The sequence below is a fragment of the Eutrigla gurnardus genome (assembly GCF_963514095.1).
Source record: "Eutrigla gurnardus genome assembly, chromosome: 4".
In the NCBI taxonomy this organism is placed as follows: Eukaryota; Metazoa; Chordata; class Actinopteri; order Perciformes; family Triglidae; genus Eutrigla; species Eutrigla gurnardus.
The window spans coordinates 18,527,268-18,547,965 of NC_139918.1; the positions used below are offsets into that span (position 1 = coordinate 18,527,268).

The 20,698-nt window shown below is 42.5% G+C and overlaps 3 protein-coding genes across 5 annotated transcripts; 2 read left to right on the plus strand and 1 right to left on the minus strand.

The window, feature by feature from the left end:
• Positions 1-3,225: 3,225 nt before the first annotated feature.
• On the plus strand, positions 3,226-6,669 carry gfi1aa (growth factor independent 1A transcription repressor a). Its single transcript, XM_084007487.1, has 6 exons — positions 3,226-4,489; positions 4,626-4,829; positions 5,210-5,613; positions 5,780-5,917; positions 6,040-6,205; positions 6,306-6,669. Exons 1-6 carry the CDS (start codon positions 4,216-4,218, stop codon positions 6,482-6,484), a joined length of 1,365 nt encoding a protein of 454 aa, XP_083863613.1. The 5' UTR covers positions 3,226-4,215; the 3' UTR covers positions 6,485-6,669.
• Positions 6,670-7,790: 1,121 nt separating this feature from the next.
• Positions 7,791-15,536, minus strand: rpap2 (RNA polymerase II associated protein 2). Of its 2 annotated transcripts, none has more exons than XM_084008888.1 (12): positions 15,463-15,536; positions 15,251-15,296; positions 15,056-15,170; positions 14,319-14,417; positions 14,161-14,226; positions 13,986-14,074; positions 13,827-13,874; positions 12,532-13,705; positions 12,286-12,392; positions 11,777-11,857; positions 10,484-10,552; positions 7,791-8,239 (listed from the first exon to the last, which is right to left on the minus strand). In XM_084008888.1, the coding sequence occupies exons 1-12, from the start codon at positions 15,533-15,535 to the stop codon at positions 8,101-8,103; spliced, it is 2,106 nt and encodes a 701-aa protein (XP_083865014.1). In that variant the 5' UTR covers position 15,536; the 3' UTR covers positions 7,791-8,100. The 2 variants fall into 2 exon arrangements, with proteins under 2 accessions (XP_083865014.1, XP_083865015.1); XM_084008889.1 differs by having other exon boundaries at positions 7,795-8,239; positions 13,839-13,874.
• A 40-nt stretch (positions 15,537-15,576) lies between these two features.
• On the plus strand, positions 15,577-20,698 carry glmna (glomulin, FKBP associated protein a). 2 transcript variants are annotated; one of them, XM_084008891.1, is made up of 19 exons: positions 15,577-15,664; positions 15,985-16,063; positions 16,182-16,307; positions 16,392-16,505; positions 16,591-16,699; positions 16,786-17,059; positions 17,139-17,238; positions 17,360-17,541; positions 17,656-17,709; positions 18,001-18,031; positions 18,189-18,278; positions 18,379-18,420; positions 18,640-18,713; positions 18,795-18,879; positions 19,010-19,119; positions 19,384-19,447; positions 19,607-19,742; positions 19,881-19,951; positions 20,038-20,698. In XM_084008891.1, exons 2-19 carry the CDS (start codon positions 16,025-16,027, stop codon positions 20,125-20,127), a joined length of 1,791 nt encoding a protein of 596 aa, XP_083865017.1. In that variant the 5' UTR covers positions 15,577-15,664; positions 15,985-16,024; the 3' UTR covers positions 20,128-20,698. The 2 variants fall into 2 exon arrangements, with proteins under 2 accessions (XP_083865017.1, XP_083865016.1); XM_084008890.1 differs by having other exon boundaries at positions 15,591-15,664; positions 15,982-16,063.

Sequence of the window (20,698 nt, forward strand, 5' to 3'; positions counted from 1 at the left end):
ATTTCCCATCATGCAATTTGATATTTTCCTTTCTGCGGCATTGTGATGCTGTATCACCAGGGTGATCCATCAGAGCCTGTTTTGGTCCTAAAAGTGTCGAAGTAGAATTGAAAGAAGACGACTTTGAGGTCACAGTGGACTTGAAATGACTTGCAGAAAGTCACACATCAAATGTGCTAACAGGCACACCACAGATAAGAAAACCCTTTTGACAAGCAACACACTGTTGTCTTTCCTGCCTCTTTCTCTCACTACTGATTGCATTTATTTCTGTGTGCATGCAGAGACATTGAAAAGATTCGTAGCCATTATAACAATAAAGACAAATGGGCATCATCACATCTGCAACGTGCATCGTTAACCTGCTGCACATTTTTCAGCATCAACACAGTTAAAAGTTCCTTTTCCTGACTGACATTCAGCGGCACACACCGAGCACTCAGCAAAACCAAATCAATTCTGCTGAAACTAAACGGAGTTCTGCTAACTTTAACACCAGAGAGAATATTTCAGGAACAGCAGAGATGGTGCGAGATGACGTTTCTATGCAAAACCAAGCCTTGTTTTCTCCACATGGCATGTGTTTTACACGGCACGCAGAAACAGACTGGCGTGGTGTTTTTATGTGTGAAAAAGACCTGAGAGAAACACTTGACACTTGTACCGGTGTGATCGTGGGTCCGGCTTTGAAACACAGAAATGAAAAAGAATTTGAGCCAAAATGAGCTACATATCTCGAGCTGAAAGCAGCCATAAAAAGCAATTCAAAGATTTACACATGAATGCATAGACACATATAGACTGTGACACATGAACTCTGACCTTTTCAAACGGTCGCCTCCCCCCCCCCCAGCAGAGACACAATGACTAGGAAGCACCGAGCAGGTTTCTTCACATCCACTCACCAACGTCCCCCCCTCCTTCCCCATGAGATTCTCAGTATTTGGGAGGGAAATTTACAACCAGAAACAGGCTGGTTGCAAACAAGGGGAGCTGCTGATCACAGTGATGGATGAGGGAGGTGATTTGTGGCGTGTTTACAGCATAAATCCAAGCATCTGTTTAGTGTAACGTCAGTGTTTCTTTTCAGTGTTGCTTCCGTGTTTTGGTTTTCTTCAAAAGGAGATTGTAGACCTGCTGACTCTGGGCCACTTTTAGGATCTTTATGTATGATCAGATGCCCCAATAGTCCCAATAATCACAGGTAAACCATTTACATAAATCAAATCAATGCACAGTAACACACATGCCAGCTCCACTAACTGTTGCAGAGGCATAAAGTTTTGAAGCGAGAGCAGGCGAGAAACACAAGATGTTTGTGGGGCCGTCCGTGTGAAAGAAGAACTGTCTTGCGGTCAGCAGCGTCCAGTAAATCATTCATTGTGTTCACACTCTGCCCTTATCTGGTGGCTGCAGTCGGGGAGGGGGGGGGGCAGCTCCGAGCTCGGTGAGGTTCGGACGGGGGCTCCATACAGTTGAACCCGAGGAAAGGGAGCGAAGTCAGATTGTAGCTGGAGGAAAAGTGACGGAGATAGTTTAAAAGAGAGGGAGGGAGGTGGGGGTTGCTACGCTGCGGTTAGAGCTCTGGAGCCAAAGGAACCTGTGAAGGGATGAGATAGCATGATGTGGTTTTCATTAAGATGCCACAGCAGAGTGGAGGTGCAGAGGTGAACGCTCAGACCGAGAGACATAAACTAAAATAAGAGACATAAACCAGGGAAAGTCAGTTATGCCACAATGGGCTACCAGGGCGTGAATCCATGCTACTGTAATAAAAATCGACTGTTTCGTGATTTTGCACGACATGAAAGGTTGCTGGTCTGAATGCAATTCCTGGTAGTACAAGAATATACACAGAAAGAAGTCGACTGAATGACTTTTTTGTTTCTATTTTTGTCAACAAGAACTAAATCTGGTTTCACATGTCAGCAGTCTGACTTAAAGTGAGACTGCAAACGTTTTGAAAGAAGCAAAAAACTCTTCATGAAGATTAAAATACACCTTTGCTCAATTCCATATGAGGAGTTTTGCTGCAACGTCCTTATTTGGCCTCACAGGACCTTATGGAGCCTAGTGTTAGCTAATGGTCGCAAACTTGAGCTTGATATCGTTATGTATTTTCTGTAGAGGAAACTGTTGGCATCATTATCCCCTGATGGTCCCGTGAAGCCACTTTTAAGCAGATAGAGAGTCCAAAACTGTTAGCTCTCGGCTCCTTTTGTCAAGATTCACACGCATGCGGTATGAAAGTATATTTAAAACAGCGAGGAGTCCCCTCTCTCACTTTGCGAAGGCCGAAAAAAGGGCCAGAGGTTAAGCTTGAGAACATAACCAGCACACGTCTTTATTTAAACCCTGTGACTGTGATCCGCACCTTTGACAAGGTAGACAAGCAGTGCACAGCAGCAATACAAGAAACCCCCTCCTCCTCCTCTGGGCTCTATTTCAATCACATACTTGCTGTAAAAGTAAAAGCAAGAATCAAGGTATATGGGGGAGGGGGGGGGGGGGGGTACAGAGAGACAAGAGGCTGTGGCAACACTGATAGCGTCTTCTCGACTCTGCATTTGGTTTCCTGTTCTGACTCAGTGTGACTCTGACTCTGAACAACTGTCCTTCTCTTCAACTTTCTCACTTCTTTTTGGAGAATATTCAGAATGCTACCAACGTCGATCCGAAGCTGAATTTCAAACATGTCTTCTTTATAATATTCTACCCGGTTGGATATCTTTCATGATATGAAATGTTGCATTCATTACATTTCTCCATCGTCTCAAGTGTGAAAGTCTAAAACATCTCAACGTAGGTCCGATTGAATCAACTCAGTCCATCATTTTCTGTGAGTGAAACCTTTCAAAATGAGGCTTTGTAATACAAGTGCTGGCATGGAGTCATTAGAAAAAAACTGTCTGTAAAAAAAAAAAAAAAAAAAAAAAAAATGAAAGTAAATCATGCTCATGCTTAACTGATTCATTTGCTACAATGCAAATATCCAAAGACCGGTCTAGTGTGAATCAGTGTTTTTGTTTGAGTTTCATGGTTCACTTAGATGGAAATTAATTTCTCAGGGAGAGAGAGAGAGAGAGAGAGAGAGAGAGAGAGAGAGAGAGAGAGAGAGAGAGAGAGAGAGAGAGAGAGAGAGAGAGAGAGAGAGCGTGTGTTGTGTGTGGTTTGTGGTGTCTCTCTGCAGCTTGTGACGGACATCTCCATATTCAGACTCAGTTGAGGAGAGAGTGTGTGCGTGGGTTCCCATGCAGGGCTGGGATGATCTCTAGCTATACGGTGCCTGGGTCAGTGCTGTGTGTGAGTATGGGACATGTGTTTCAGCTTCATGCCTCGGCTATCTGCGCTTCGCTCGCGCGTCACCAACGTGCTGCAGCTGCATCAAACAAACTCTGTTCCCACATCGGCGCAGAATCGATAGCGCTTTGCTTTGGTCTGACCTTGAACTGAGCGCAAATCTTCGCTATGATTTGAGCCTGATTGAAAAACGTCTCACTTTAACAGTGTATTTATGTCTACATATAGTACGTGTATGGTTGTTATATTATAGTTGGCACCACAGGCTAATTGGGGGCCGGGATGGGTTTTATAATGATGTAAAACAATAAGGCCGGAGTCAGTGCGGGTAAGTTGAAGCAGTGTAACTGTAAAGGGATACTTCGGCTCCCCACCGGCAGGCTGTTGTGCGGAGCGGCTGTGCGCGTCTCATTAACAGGATCGCGTTACAACCAGTCAAACAAATAGGTCATTATCCATCAAAGCGTGCTCTGCACACACACACACACACACACACACACACACACACACACACACACACACACACACACACACACACACACACACACACACAATCATATGATATCGTTATCGGTCTGTTTCATTATCTGAGACTCCAAATGACTAGTTCGAATTTAGATGTCATCCTCAAAACAAATATTATTTCAGAAATTATGTTTTTCTCCCTTATAAACAATCACCATTGAATGAATGCACACAATAGATAAATGAGTAATAAAGGTTTAGTTTAACTAAACATAAGTCTTCAAACTCCCGTCACATTACTATACCCATAAATACATAATACGTCCTCCCCAATCCCATATTTAAAAGGATCCTTCGGGGGGGGGGGGGGGGGGGGGGGGGGTGGTCCCGCATTTGGCCACCTGCCCGGCGACACCTGGTAAACGATACGGCTACCGATACTCTCTGCGCATGCGTAATAGCCTGCCAAAAATCCCAACGCTGTCTCGCCTGTCAACCAATAGTGTTACAATCTGTCCAGAGATAAAGTCAGAGCAGCGTGCAGCGGAGTGTAGTGAAGTGGAGGATTTCAGATCTGAGGGGACACCGACCGGAGTTCAGTACAAAGAAAACATGCCGAGGTCTTTCCTAGTGAAGAGTAAAAGGGCCCACAGCTACCACCAGCCCCGGTACCTGGACGATGACTACAGTAGAGTGGACACTATTCTGGCTCACGTGTGCGCAGGTAGGTTCTTTTTCGTGCGTAATTACGCACGGAACTGATCATATTTTCATCCGATTCAATTGTATTCATTTCCCTCTGTGTTCAAAGAGGCACCAGTTGCACAGTCAGTGAGTTTCCTCCCCTCTGCTGTTGTTAGAGAAAAGATCTCAGGCGGAGTTTGAGTGCAACTTGGAGCGGCAGGAGGACGTGAGCGCCTGCGCTGACAGACTGTCCCCCGGCTCCAGGCTTCTGTCCCCGGGCTCGCTGTCCTCCAGCTCCCCGCTGAGCTGCCGAGGCAGCGTGTGTGACCGATCCTCCGACTGTGATTTCTGGCGTCCACCGTCTCCCTCCTCCTCACCAGGTGTGCTTTCATCAACAGTTGTTTTGAGTGTTAAAAGATACAGTAATGATGGTTTGTGTTGGGCCTATTAAACTGCGGGGTGGCATTATTATTATTATGGGACCGGTGGACTTTTTTTTAGTTCTCAACCGTTTCCATAAATACATATCAGCTTTGTGACATTTTAAATCATTTTCAGCACTGTTGCCACACATTTCCTGTTAGTTTTGATAATTATGAAGGAGAACACAGATCAAGCACATTGATGAGATTTAAAATAGTGACAATGATACAGGAATATAAGTTTTATTAAATTACTTAATTGAATTATTAAATATTGTACTTCTTCCGGACACACAACTAAGAACATCCACTCACACTAAATCCAAATGACCTTCCAGATTCAGAGAAATGCTCCACTCCTGCAGCGGAGGACGGCCACCACCTCAACATCCAACTCTTCCCGTACTCCTGGACGACGTATCCCGGCTCGGAGGTGAGGCATCTGGTCCAGGGGCCGTATCGTCGCCACCCCCGGGGCCAAAGGGAGCCCCACTCCCCCGCCAGCTCATATGGTGCGGAGGACGGCGGCGTGGAGCCGCTTTACGCGCAGCGGGGCCCGGTGGCCGGATGCTACCAGGACTTTTCTTCAACGTCGCGCCAGATCTGCAGGATGCGGGACGGAGACGAGCTGTATGTGGATGTAAATAAGAAGCCTCGCTTGGCGGAGATCAAGTCTGAAAACGAGTTTATGTGCTCGAACATCGAGTCGAGTGGATCTTTTAAGTGCATTAAATGTTGCAAGGTACGTTAAGCTCAATCAAGAGAAACTATTGTTTTAATATTGTTTGAGTTCAATGAGATGTTTCAAATAAAGCTAAATTAAACTCACATTAATGTCAAAACGTGTGATTGAGATCAGTAGTCCATGTTCTAATTAGTTTGACGTCACCCGGTTATTTTTTCCAAAGGTGTTCTCCACGCCTCACGGGTTGGAGGTTCATGTGCGGCGATCACACAGCGGCACGCGGCCGTTTGAGTGCGGGATCTGCGGGAAAACCTTCGGACACGCAGTAAGCCTGGATCAGCACAGAGCCGTGCACTCACAGGTAGGCCATATAGAGCTTTGTGATAAGGCCGCGATCCTGGAGCGTCCCATATAGAGTGTTTACTGTGTTTCTGTGTCTAATGTGTCGAGGCCTTCCACGCTGATAATGTGATATGTTTAAAGGAGAGGAGCTTCAGCTGTAAAATCTGCGGGAAAAGCTTTAAGCGCTCCTCCACGCTGTCCACGCACCTGCTCATCCACTCGGACACGCGGCCGTATCCGTGCCAGTACTGCGGCAAGAGGTTCCACCAAAAGTCAGACATGAAAAAACACACGTTCATCCACACAGGTGAGACACAGCACACATAGTTAACATAAATAAATAAAGAAAATAAAAAACGTGCGTAAAAATGACTTCTTCCAACCGTCTGATCTCGTTCCTGCTGCAGGTGAGAAGCCGCACAAGTGTCAGGTGTGCGGGAAGGCCTTCAGTCAGAGCTCCAACCTCATCACGCACAGCCGGAAACACACAGGCTTCAAACCTTTCGGCTGCGACCTCTGCGGGAAAGGCTTCCAGAGGAAAGTGGACCTGAGGAGACACAAGGAGACGCAGCACGGACTCAAATGAGCAGACTTCAATGCTCCGGCATGGAATCCTGCACTTTTAATGTACTCTGACTGTTCATATGGTCCTATTCTATTTTATTCTATTGTTTGTTGCATTGGCCTACTTTTTTTCCATATTGTTGAAGTTGATTATTTAGCCTGACATATTTTGGTTGATTTTATGAAAATAAAAGTTTATTTATCGAGCGTGTTTTTACATTATTATTATTATTATTATTATTATTATTATTATTATTATTATTATTATTATCGTTAAAGAACAGCCTTTAAAACATTTTTTAAAAATCAACATAATTTTAAATCCTGCTTTTTCAATTAATAATTTCTTCTCGGATTAAACATTTACCTTTTTAGGGAATCTTTTAAAGCGTTAAACTCCAGCCTTTTCTACATTTATTATTTTATTTTCTAAATGATAAAACAATATTTTCTCATCACTTGTATATTTAGGTTTTACCCTTCTCTGCCTCAGTCCACTGATTGATCGTTGTAAAAAACGACAAGCTGTGTTAAACCATGCCGGCCATAAATCACGTCCCCAATCTGTACGTCAAAGTTCCAGCTTATCTCCACTATTAAATAGAAAAACGTTTTGTTGCGTGCGCCACCTGGTCAAAACCAAATATTTTCAGACGCACGCATTGTTAACATACCCATATAACGAATGAGCTTATGGTGCCATAAACCTCCAATGTGAAGGAAGTCTGCAGAAATAGCGTCACTTTTATGAGAGTAGAAGCTCCAGCAGCGCCGCAATAAAGAAAAACTGGGTGTGATTTATTTGGCCCTGCAGGAGGTTAAAGATCCACGGCTCTGAAACGTCAATGATCTGATTTGCACACATCTCACCACAGATTGTGTTCATGTAGAGCAATGCTGCTGCTGCTGCTGCACAATATCGACATTAAGAGCCTGCAGACCAGAGCCGAGGAATTCTTACACATTTAATTACAATCAGGAAAACGTAGAAAAAATGGCCCCATGACTGTTATAAATCATTATTATTATTACACATTATATAAAAACAGGATTTTACTCTAACAGGTGACTGAGATAGAGCTCATTTCAACCATCTTTTATCATGTAATGAGTATTTTTTATTATTATGGATTAATCTGCTATTTATTTTTTCAATTAATGAATTGATTGTTTGGTTTGTAAAAATTCAGAAAAAGTCCAAAGTGACACCTTCGCAGTCCTTGGTTTTGTCCAACCAAAAGTCCTCAGCATCATAACAAATTCACCAAAATTAATTAAGGGAAACACGGCAAATCCTCACATTCAAGAAGCTGAAAAACAAATCTTGAGTTGTAAAGTAGTGACAAATATTTCCCAAAGAATTGTGGTGAAGTGGAAGAAAAGAAAGTGGCATGAGAAGAAAGTAGCTCACATTTGTACTTAAGTAAGTATGCTACTCGAGTAAATTACCCTCTACTGCTGCAGACTCCACTCTTGCATTCTAGATTAGGAGTAAACATACATGATGAAAGGACATGAGCTTCTTTTTTCAAAAGTTATTACAAACAACTTTATTTGTTGAAAGCAAAAAATCGGACAAAATAAATGTGTGTATCTGGCATTTAATGACATGTCCATATCTGGCTGTGTGTGTGTGTGTCAGTGTGTCTTAAACAGCTGGACTACATTTAGAAGGTCCTGCTCCTGCAGACCAAGCTCCTCTATCAGTGTGGTCAAATACTCCTCTGACGCCGGCGTCTCTAAGGCTTCTCGCACCACCGGAGACACCTCCGACAACCTGAAACACAAAAGCATCCATAATAGTCTTTGAACCCAGAGTGTTGTTGGTGTTAACGATTCCTGTAAGATAACACACACCAACACGAAAATGTATCATTCATAATAATAACTTAAATGTTTAAGACACACTTAAAGAGTGATCATGAAGACTGACAGTTTACATCATCATAAGGGCAATATACAGTTATTATCAAACTGTTAGGTTCTTATTTAAGGCTTTATGGGATCACAGGTTGTTCTAAGAGAAACCAAGTTTACAGAGTGATAAAGTAGGGCTGCCCTCTCTTAGTCGATTAGTCAATCAGTTGACAAAGATTTCTTTAGTCGGTACGTTGTCTTTTTTTATGCTTTCTTTCATGCTAAATACACCATTTAAATTGGTGCTCTTGTGTGATTCTTTGTGGAGAAACTCAGTCATACAGATCTGTCGATTAAATCAATGAATCAATTATCACTCACTTCTTTGGTTGAGGACAGTCCTGTTTGACATTAATACACAGATCACAACTCTTAATATATTAAATTGTTTTAACTCATCAAAGTTATAACAAACCTCTAACTTGAGTGTGTTTACACATATTCTGGTTGTGCGTCTTATTAAGGATATGACGTTTACACACAACGTGAGAAGCATGTTTTTTCATCGGCCCGTTCACATGATCATAACATCGTTCAGGGTTATGACTGAGTGTTTACCTCCACTGTTTGCAGCCTTCCACCTGATCTCTGTCCCCTCTCCAACCCCCTCCCTTCCTCCCCACCCCATTACCTGTCCCGTCTACCCGTGTGGAGGTGCACGGCTGGTTAATCTCCGGTTCACCCCGAGGGTCTAGTGTTGCAGAGGGGGCATCCATTATTCAGCCGGCCAGAACAATAGAGGCCAGACTAGCTCCACAGCTGCCACGCAGCAGATAGATAAGGCAGCGCTCCAAATTATTCATGATGGAGCAATGGAAGGATGGAGAAGCTTTAAGTTTAATGGGAAATAATGAAATCATTGAGTGCCAGTGGGACGTGTGACATGGTGATTAAATGTTACTGGAAGATGGATAAAATAAATGATGATTAGGCATCATATGTTGATTTACACAACATCTAAACATGGATTAAATACATTTATAGAGTGGTTCATCATAAAATAAAATTAGTGGATTTAATCATTTATCTGTCATCATCAGCTGACACCTGCAATCAGGTCAAAGCCAGAGTCTACAGATGACAAATCTTGTTGCTTTTTATCCAGTTAAAAAGCAGACGTAGTTCTTGATCAAAGAAGAATCATCATCACTTGGCTGAAAAAGATCCATTCCAACGTATTTTAACTTTGCTCCCTAATCTTTTTCATGTAATGCTATTTAAGGAAGGAATTTGCAGTCACAAGGCTTCCTTGCTTTATGAGTTATAGATTTGCGTAACCTACTAACTCCCTCATTGAGGAAGTCACAAATCAGAGTCAGCTGGGCATCAGGTGAAAATTTGAAAAGTGATCATTTTGCTTGGATGTATACAGAGGAATTGTGTCTGTGTGTGTGTGTTTAACTTGAAAGAGTACAGGGCTGCTTGTGTGTTCCTTCAATCCTTGATCACGGATCTGGTGAGGAACAATCAGGTGGAGATAAGGCTATGAGGCGTCCCTGTGTACTTAGGCGGGAGCAGCACGGAACTGTCTCACACACACACACACACACACACACACACGCTCACACACCATATGGCATGGGATAAAACAATCCCATACAACATAGCGTCCTGGCAAAGGCAACATGAAGCTTTGAGGGTGAAAGTGAATCCATGTCACAGTTGTGGTTTAGTTTTCTTCTTCTTTGAATGAAGAACAGAAGCAGAAACTGTTGCTTTGATTTTAACATCATTCTGTCAATGAAACAGCAACATTTTAGCATAACACTATATATTGACAGCTTCAGCTCCAATGTGGATTATTTTCACCCATCACGCCATGAAAATGATCATTGCATATTCAGCTGCTGATCATGTCAGGTCTATTTTTTACCAATTGGCTCATTCTTTATAAGTAACACTTTGTTCATGTACTCACACACACACCCAGGCAGTGACAAACAGGGGTTTCCAGTTGGCTGAATGAGTGTAATTCCCTGTGAAACGACAGCCTTTGATTTCCTTGTCATACGTTTATTCTGTCTCCTCTACAATAAGGAGCAGGTCGCCCAGCTGTCATGACTGAAGTAATACATTCACACACAGATACACACTGTAAACTTACAGATGGAGGAGCACGACAGCTAAGAGCGTCCACTCTGGAGTTTTATGGATGATGTTTTTGTTGCTGAATCTGTGTGAGTTAAGGAATAAAAACAACAGGTCAGTCATAACTTAAAGATTATGTCGAGTTTGGGCATTTGTCAGTGCTTTGAAGATCATTTTGACCTCAGAACGTATGTGAGCAAACATAACTCTGGGTAAAAGAAAACCTTTCTATAGGCAGGTGTCAACAAACACCTGATCCTGATGATAAGTAAACTAGGAGAACAAAATGTGCACAAGGCCGGAGCGTTAAACACAAACACTGCATGCAATAGTGCAGTGATGTATGTGCATGTGACAGCGCTGTGTATTTTCTTTGGTTCAGGCCTCTTGTCAGCGGGGGCCTATGACAGCAGAAAAGAGAATTCCTGGAAGCAGGACTCTGGAGGTGTTACTCCCTACACAGTGATTTAATAGCACTCCTGCTGAAAACATCCCCAACCAGCCAATGGGAACACAGAGCACTTCTATGGCAGGAAATGTTCAATTCTGACACACGTTTTAGAGATTTGTTTTAATTAACTGACTACTCCTGGGTGAGGAAAACATGTATTAGGTTTATATTATGTCACAAATCAATTCCATAAAGGCGTTATCACTTACTGCCTAATGAGACTCCTTGTATAAGAGTTTAAACTCTACTTGATTTGATCAGAAGTGGCAACACCCGTGTAGGTTTATGGCAAAAAGATTTAATAAGGTTCGTAGCCTATGCAATGACAGATAAACACAGAGTGTTTGTTTTCTACATCCATCTATCATCTTAAGCAGATCGAGCCGATGTTTTTTTTTTTGTTTTTGACAGGGCATCATATCAAGGTCCTGAAACTCAAGTACCTAAGCAGAACATAGACATGATTCAAGTTATTAACTTCAGCTGCGCTCATTTTTCTATGACTTGTCAAAATGTCGGCTGAAAGGTCTAGCAGGTTGATAAAACTGCTGTTGTTATGTTTCATGCCTTCCTGTAGGGGGCACCAACGTTGACCAAATCTTCCACCTTGTTTTGGAATTAAAAAGGGACAGTTCGTATCCCAAATGAAAGATACACATTTTCCCTACTTACCTCTCATACTATATATAATAATCTAGATTGTTTTGGTGAAAGTATAGATATCCATTTTGTTCCAATTGAGGAGCGACATTAAAAATTATAATTTTGTGACACATTTTTGGCCTGTCAGCATGCTCAAATGATCAGATCAAAGAGAAAGTGTATGCGTGAGACCTGAGGAGAAGAATTTGCACTGACCTGAATGTCCTGACCAGGTTGTTTAGGTCAGTGGAGATGTCACTCATGGTGAGACGCAGAGGACCGACAATGTGTCTGAGACTGCAAAAAGACAGAGACGAGAAGATAAAGGGAGGCAAAAACAACAGAAATATTCTCATTGTCAATATATTTTCCTATGAAGCGGCTATAAAAGGTTTACAACAGATATAATCAATATAAATTGCGTGAATTTAGGTTTATCTGCTGTTCACCTTTGTCACAATATCATATTTTCACGACACTATTATCATGGCCAAAAGAATTAATGATAATGATATTGTTGCAATAGAACATCTGAAACCAAAAAAACATTATTTAACAATATTATCATATGCACATTATTAGCATTATGGTTATCGTCAATACTGGTATAACGTGACACTCCTAGCATGACACTTCCAGAGCCCAGAGATTGATGACAGTTTGCCCACACATGTTAATAAGCACACAGCTGAAAGAGACACATAATCCCATTCAGACACACACACCAGCTGGTGAGCTTCTCCACTGTGATACGTTTCTGGATGAGGTGCTGAGCATGAGAGTCAACGAGCGGCAGGGCTGGGTCCTTTATGCACTGGTCCTGGACTGTGACCTGGAGGGGAACAGACGAGATGCGTGAGTGTGACCTCAGCACGCACGCACACACGCGTACACACGTGCACAATATTGCACAATATATTTTCTCTTTCTTTCTCCATCTAGCCTCTCTCTTTTTGTTTCCCTTCACTTACCTTGTTTCCATGTGGCTTCTCAGGCAGAATCCAAGTCCCCTTATAAAACTCCCTGACTCTCAGCTCCAGCTGCTGGGTCTCCTGCCGAAGCGTCTGGTAATCTGGAGCTGTGGCAGATGGTCTCTTCTGCACACCACCACAGACCCCGTCTGCATCCTCATTGATCACATCCTCTTCAAGGTCGTCTTCATCCAGCTCCTCCTCTTCCTCCGCCACCTCTTTTTCTTGTTGATCATCGGCAAAACATGAGCCTAGTGAATGTTCAGCGCCGTACAGGAACTTCAGGGTATTGTCAGTGCTCCATTCCTTTAAAGTTCGTCTCAAGCACTCGAGAACATTCAGCCTGACAGAGTCTGGTTTGGCTCCAGCGATGTGGTTCTTGAGTAGATCCCGTAGCCCTGCTGCCCCTCTCTTGCTCATACCCACCTGGGTGATTGTGAGGTCTGGCTGGCTGGTCAATGCCGTGTCCTGGCTGTTGTGATTTGCGTTGATCAGGGTTGAAGAAGGGAGATGTTTGTCCTCGGTGGAGCTGTTTGAGTCCTTACATGGTGGAGAAGTGAGCAGAGATGTGTGTTCCACTTGTGTGCAGGTCGAGGCAACAGGCGGGGGATCACCATGAGTGACTGTTTCAGAAAAATTGTACAAATTCAGCTTAGATGTGGCCTCTTCAACACTGGGTTTGTCAGGCAGGCCTCCCTCCTCTGGAACCTGCTCTCCATTAGCTTTGTCTGTGTTTAATGAGTGCTTCTGTTTTTCAGCATCAGTTCCAAATTCCTTTTCACAAGAAAGTAACTTGTGTCTATTCGCACCTTCTCTCATTATTCCCGCCTTCTCTGCGCCCCGAGTTCGATGACCCTCAATCTCCGTTTCACTGCCATTTCTCCTCTGTTTCTTCCGCCTGTCCATATTCCCTCGATCACCGTTCTTGTCTTCATCGGTACGGTTAGGCAGGTCGCCCCAGTGCACCCTGGGTCCCTGCTGCTGGGAAACCATGCTGGAGACAAAGTCCTGCTCTTGTTCAGTGTCACTGCTTTCACTGTGGCCGAGGCCGGCTGCAGCAGCAGAACCCTGCTGAGAGTTGTGAAGGTCCTCCAGTTGAATAGCAAGCGGGTTGTCGATGTCCTCCTCTTGGAGACGCCTCCCCAACAGCATCACCTCCTCACCAGAACTCCCACTGGACACACACATGGAACCTCCATTACATTTACAACATCAAACAGAAGTGTAAGATTTAACCATTAGTTTGTTAAATGTATTTTAATTTTAACATTTAAAATGTTCATATAAACACTTACGCATACACGTACCTGGCTCCTTTCTTTATCAATTTAATTTCGGGAGGACTGTCAGTTAGAGAGACAGTAAACACAAAGTCTTAATATGTAGAAGATTATAATATTCAATAATCAGTTCATAGTTGTGATTTAGGACAGAGACAGGAACAGAAAACATACCTCTCATGCTTCCTGAGCCAAAGAGGTGTAGTCGAGATTTGTAGCTCAAACTCTTTGGAGGCTTTGTAGCAAAAGTTACTACAATAACACTAATGACAAGAGGGACAAACAAAACTTTAGTTTCTTCAAAAATAAATGTACGTACATTTTATAATCCACACATAGCAGCACTTACCTTGCGCTCTGTGATATCGTACACCTTATTAGTCTTAGTAGAAATTTTAAACTGTTGAGTTGGGATCTATAAAGTGAACAGTCAGAATAGAAACATTAAATACAAGAGATATAATAAAATGTATTACTTACATAAGACTGATAAAAAAAGGCTCTTACCTTGCCCAGTTTATTTGAACAAATGGGATAGCCACACATTTTAGCAATTGATCTCTCCTCTATAGTATCTCTATAATTAGCAGGAGCAATGAACCTCGCCTGTTAGGAAAGGAGACAATAAGAGGGGTAAGTAAGATTCTCATCATATTTTTATCCATTGCGTTAATGTTTGCTGGATTAAACTAAAGAAAATGTGATTATTCACACACCTTCTCTGGAGCAGATTATGGTCATGATCAAGAGATCCACTCATATAAAAGCACTGCCTACTGATAAATCAAACCTGTTGTTTGGATTTAAACAAATAAGCAGAAGGTAAAGTACTATCAGTAGCATGTTGTGTGAACATGTAAATTAATAAACTTATCATATCACTACCCCATCTAAAGCAGGTGTAAAGCTGACTATAATTTCCTATTATGACTATAATGTTTAAGCCTTATTCTTTCAGCTGCAGACCCAGCTATGTAAATCAGTATATATTCTCTTATCATATATTTATATCACATATTATTTTGTGTGTGGCAGCGTCTTGTGCTGCTCTGTCTGTTCTGTAAGAATACATCCAAGCACCACATTAATTTAATATAATACACAAATGTAATTAATGTCAGATTTATCATGCTCTAGATGGGGCATTGATATTATAAGCCTATTATTTAACACATTCACACAGTCTGCTATTGTTGCCACCTGTCCTTGCTGCATTTGGCAGGTTAAACTTAGATGAAACGTACACAGTCGACCAGGAAGTCTTCAGCCACACAGTCCTCCAGGAGACGCTCCACCACCTTCAAGGCTCTTTTCTCCAGCTCAAACTTCTCCAGTAACTTCTCCTTCACTACTTCCCTCCTGACAAACAGACAAACACATATCAGGAGACATGTTGGTGTTGTTAACTTGTTGACATGTATTTTTATTATTATTATCACCTTCTTGCTTCTTCTTCAGCGGTCGGCGCTTTGACGTTTTTCCCACCTGCCACACAAACAACAACATGATTAAAAACCTGCATGTTAAATGCTTCCAACTGAAGACACAGTACGCCGCTGCGCTGTGGAAACTAGTAACGCTAAACGTTAAAACGTTTCAGGCTCCTGGTGTCTGCCGTAAACGTCGCCATATTTTTTTAATGGAAACTAACCGTTTTTAGGCGTTTTACCGGAGCCTGCGCTCCGTCGTCTCTCCTCGCTCTCCATGTTGTTTCGCTGTTCCATTTTCAACTTTGACCTATGACGTGTTTCATCCGACGGCAAGCCCGAACGGACAATCGAGGCGTTGGCGCTTTCATCCGTTAGGGTTAGCGTGGTGCTGTTCAGCGGAGTGTTTGGGACATGTTAGCTAAGGTGGGTGGCCGCCTCATTGTATTCCTGTTCATCACGTATACTCAGACATAGCGGGTGCTGTCTGTCACTGTGTTTAAGTATACAGGATAGCACGAGGAAAGAGTCAGTCTGACGGCTAAGCTAATTCAGATATAACAGCATTCATTGTCCTCTCCTCTGTTAAAGAACAGACAGTTCAGATTTGTTCTGCCCACTCAGGCACACACTTATCTGACCATAACTTTAACACAACCAAAATATCTGTATATGTAAATGATGACTCCATGAATCAAGTATTGTGTGCATTATTTGTGACATGAAGTGTCTGTTTGTGTTAAAAGACGTCTGTGCAAAGACAAACCCAAAGACAAGACAGCAGGGATGGCTCTGGAGCAGCTCAGTGATGTGGTCCAGAGATGTGTGAGTGTTTCCGGGGTGACTGGAGGGGGTTCACTTTTGACTTTTTTTTAGTGACTTCATCATCAATTTGCTGCAATAACATGTTTTTATTTCCTCCCACCCCCCTTGTTTCACACAGCAAACCCTCCCCGATGACAGCTACACCACCGAGGACCACGACGTGTTCACCATTTGTGGACGGACCTGCATAGAGGAAGGACACAGCGCACAGGTCCTCAGTATTGTCCTGGACGAAAAGAATCAGGTACTCAAAGTGGACCATAGTTTCAGCGCGGAGGCTTGTTCATAAGTGGGTTGGCTAAACGCTCCTCTCTCCCTCTTCCTGTAGGACTTAGTGAGATGTATGGGCTGGAATCTGCTGCCTCCCCTGATCCAGGTTCTGCTGAAGAAAGACAACGAGAAGCTTTCTCCATGCTTAGCCATTTTCAACCACCTGCTACAGGTCTGTTCATTTGCTCCACAGTTGTGTGGATTGTCTTGTGTGTCGGATGTGATTGTTCTTTGACGGGTCCGTTTTGGTTTTCCAGACCTGCAGACCCAAAGAGTTGCTGATTGGCTTGTTGGAGCAGCTGGAGCAGGATGAGCCTGACACCATAGCCGAGAGCCTCCAACTGCTGTTGAACCCTCTACAGAAAGGTGAAGAACATTTTTTTTTTTTACATTTACATCACATGTCAACTCAAACAGAGCCATTTCTAATTCACGCGTGCCTCTCCTCTCAGTGTTGCTGTGTCTGGGTAGACGTAAGGCGTCGTCACTGGGCATGACCCTGTCCTCCGTGCTGGACCAGTTGGCCAAACTGCCTTTACCTGACACCAAGGAACAAGAGGAGGACGACGTCTTCTCGCTGTGTCGCTGCTGCACCGATCTGATGGACTTTGTTGAGCCGTTTGTCCACGAGGTCAGGCAAAACCAAAGTGAGAGCACAGACAAGATGGCGGGTGAGCATGGCGTGGAGAGAGAAGAGGATGAGCTGCGGACGGAACTGCTGAAGTTGTGAGTGAGACACGGACCTTCATATGAAATAAAACGCCAGCACCGATGCCATGATTGACTCCCTGTGTTTTTTCTTCAGCTGTATGAAGACTCTGAGTCACCCTCTGCTGGTGATACACCTCAAGGATCCTGACACTCTGGCTGTGTCTCCCCTCAGGAATTTTGCCACAGCGATAATGGTACGGCAAATCCATTTCCCCAAATATACTGGAGCAAAATATACAAGATCGGTAGACATAAATATGATCAGATTACCCTGTCAGGTATGATATTAACGGTGAGTCTGCGTGCTTTGTACAGAACACCCTCAGTGCTATAGGAGAGTCCATTCCCAGTCTTGTGTACCAGCCTCTGTTGAAGAGAAAACAGGTTCTAGGCTTTCTGGAGGAGGAGGTGCGTTATCCTAAAGGCTCTTTGGCAAGCCTGGCTCACCTGGTGTTTGTCCATCACCTGGCCGCAGATACATTCCCCAGTGTTTTCAGGTAAACAAACAGAAAATGTATTATCATAAAGCACTGGGACACTGACGAACTGCACACCTTTCTTTAAAGAAATTCAATTCTGAATTTAAATGCATTATTACTGTGTGTTTACAGTCCTGTGTTCTGTCTTCGGTGTAACATGGAGCACGTTTGCCTCCTTCTGTCCAGGTGAGTACATGACACAATATTATTTATTAAAACATTATTAATTAATTATTAAAACATCACCCATAATGGCAGTTTGGCAAACACTGAATTTATTAGTTTGGTATTTCAGTCAAATTGAGTTATTTAGTAGCCGCTGATATCTGAAAAGATGTGGTATGTCATTGATGTTGGATGAAATCTACAAATATTAAAATACACTCCATATAATAATGTATCTCTAACGACCATACTGAATAGATGCATACTTTTTTGAGGTGATACCTTAAATCTAAATGTATATTTTATTGACAGAACTGAGGAGTCTGGGATTCAGAAAGGACTGGTGAGTCAAACTGAGACACTGAATGAAATCGTGGATGATCTGTAACGGGGTTTCCAATTATTTTCTGAGTGAAGAAAATAGCAGAAATAAACATTCCTTATCAACTGCAAGTCTTGTCCAGCTGTGAGAAAGAGCTGTGTCGTTGACCATCACACAGGAGCTGTATGAGAAGAGTCTGGTGGGCGTGGAGGATGGCAGTCTGCCTGCAGATCTGCTGGAGATCAAAACCTTCCTCACAGTCCCTCAGGTGAAACATTTCATACAAACCTCAGCTTTTACTCTGCTGTGATTCTCACAGTGTGACGTTTACTTGACAATTAGGTAATAATTTCACCTTTTGTTTTCAGAACTTGGTTAAGGTCATGACGATGTGTCCCAGGCATGATTTGGTAAGTCTTAATGTTTGTACATAATTTCACACAAAAAGTAACATTAGCTTTACGTAGTTGTAATTGTAGTGCCATAGATTACGGAAATAACTTACTTTTTTGTATTTTGGCATTTATTGTAACTTTTAAATTAAGTCATAGTACCCCTGCATCTATTATACTCTAGATGACCCCTTTTTGAAAATAGATGTATTTAAATATTTGCTTCTTCGTCAACAGAGAACCAGAGGTCTGAAGGTGTTGCAGCTGAGCATCGATAAGTTTGACGTTAAAGCAAAGTATAATTTTTTCCAGTAAGTTCCACCTTCCTCCAGAAATGTTTCTTTCCGTTCCACCTACCAGCATGTTGACTTTTTAGTGTCGTCTTGTTTCAGGTACATGCTGAAAACCAGTAATCACTCAGGAGTGGAAGGCTACATCATCAAAAACATTAAGAATCAGATAGCCCTCGCCCTGCAGGTGAGATGACATTTTACATTACTCGGTGCCATTTAACATACGTTTTGATGAAGTCATTAAGAGCTTAATGGGTGTCACTGTCTTATAAACAAATCTCTTGTGCAGTAAGAGTATGTGTGTCTGTCCTCAGCCAGGTAACAGTAACACCTGGTTTGAGGGATCTCACCTGCTGCCTTTGCTGCGTAAAGTTCTCAGTCTGCCAGACGGCCCAGAGACTGACCTCCTGCAGTACATGGACAGGTCAGCACACACACACACGCACACACACACACACACACACACACACTTCTTCTTTCATCTTTTGTCAAGTGTTTGTCCAGTAATTAAATAACTTTTTCTGTGTTTGACTAAATGATCCCAACTCAAGGCACCTGTATTATCTTTTTCTGGAGCTTTTAACCGTATTATAAGATCTTACCTTGAAAAATCAGAAAAGGTGAGAAACTGAATGTGGATCCAGGATTTTTTTGTTGTCAAAGTACTGTTTTGTGTTGTTTTAAACAGAGTCATGGAGTCTCTGAACCTGCTGCGTTACCTCATCATTAGAGACAAAGTGACAGAGAACCAGGTGAGTGATCTAGTGAAAGATGGTTTGATCCACTTCCTGCAATTAAATCACCTGCTGTTATCTCACGTGGTCAGAAGAGCAAGATCCATATATTTCTGATTTCCACAGTGCGTCACTTAACTACACTCACGTTTTTCTGCTGGTGTGTTGATCTTGCAGACAGGAATCTGGACAGAGCTTTATAAAATAGAAGATACTTTCCTGAAGCCGCTACGAGTCGGAGTGAACATGTCAAGAGCTCACTATGAGAGGGAGCTCCACAACACCATGGAGACCAAGAAGGGAAAGGCCAAAGGTCAGACCAACACTTGCTTGTGTCTTTCAGTTTTAGCCTTTGCAGATGAAAAAACTTTCATGGAATGACAGCTTTGATACAGAAGCCTGTGAAAAGCCCATAAATGTATTGAACATGCATGTTTTTTTTGCCCCACAGCGGAGTCTGTGCTGTCGGTGTCCGTCGGAGACGAGAAGCTGCCAAACGTGACATCAGAGTCACAGATTCAGGTCAGTGAGTTTCACGTTCATGTCATATGTCTTGATTGTGGATTTGTACAGCGGGGACTTGATTGAATTGTAATATGTCTTTTCAGGCTCTGCACTCAGCGCTGCACACGTTCGACATGATCGAGAGTGTGTTAGTGCGAATAGAGGAACTCACCGACGTGACGGAAAGTCTTTAGACTGAGCCCACGAGTCTCTCAACCAGAGGTCCTTATCGTCTCAGGGCGGGGCAAACAAAAAAATCCTTCAATTATTCTGTTAATGTATTTTGTTTGAGATAAAAACAGCAGCATCAGTCGTGGTTATATTATTTCAAGCAGTTAACAAATTATACACGTGTTTGAAGTTGTTTTCAGCAGGTCTGCTGGGTATTTTAAGATGTTGCGTATTCTATCTATAAAACAAAAAGTTTGTATCACTTCTATAATAAATTTTCAAACTCAAGTTAAATAAGATACTGGACTTTTTGTTCTATTAAGTGTGATATTTTCTGTGGTGAAAACCAAGTTGTGGTGTTAATTCTGGATATGGCATCATATGTGCCTTCAGAGTAATTGCTTACAATGTTAAAATAAATTCAGTTTATGAAGCTTTTTATGTAAATGTACACCTATGTTATAATTACAAGGCTATTAGTAAGAACAAGTAATAAACCATGTCAACTGTAGGAGTAATTACAATGGTGTTGATTACTAATGATAAATCTGCTCCATTGATTTAAACTAAATACAAAAATTAAAAATGGAAGCC

Coding starts and splice junctions, on each gene's coding strand:
- glmna (XM_084008891.1), top strand. CDS start 16,025: ATGGCTCTGGAGCAGCTCAGTGATGTGGTCCAGAGATGT. Junction 17,060..17,138: donor CGGACGGAACTGCTGAAGTT/GTGAGTGAGACA, acceptor TTTTTTCTTCAG/CTGTATGAAGACTCTGAGTC. Junction 19,448..19,606: donor ACAAAGTGACAGAGAACCAG/GTGAGTGATCTA, acceptor TTGATCTTGCAG/ACAGGAATCTGGACAGAGCT.
- rpap2 (XM_084008888.1), bottom strand. CDS start 15,535: ATGGAACAGCGAAACAACATGGAGAGCGAGGAGAGACGACGGAGCGCA. Junction 15,171..15,250: donor GCTGAAGAAGAAGCAAGAAG/GTGATAATAATA, acceptor TCTGTTTGTCAG/GAGGGAAGTAGTGAAGGAGA. Junction 13,875..13,985: donor TGGCTCAGGAAGCATGAGAG/GTATGTTTTCTG, acceptor TCTAACTGACAG/TCCTCCCGAAATTAAATTGA.
- gfi1aa (XM_084007487.1), top strand. CDS start 4,216: ATGCGTAATAGCCTGCCAAAAATCCCAACGCTGTCTCGCCTGTCAACC. Junction 4,830..5,209: donor GTCTCCCTCCTCCTCACCAG/GTGTGCTTTCAT, acceptor ATGACCTTCCAG/ATTCAGAGAAATGCTCCACT. Junction 5,614..5,779: donor AGTGCATTAAATGTTGCAAG/GTACGTTAAGCT, acceptor TTTTTTCCAAAG/GTGTTCTCCACGCCTCACGG.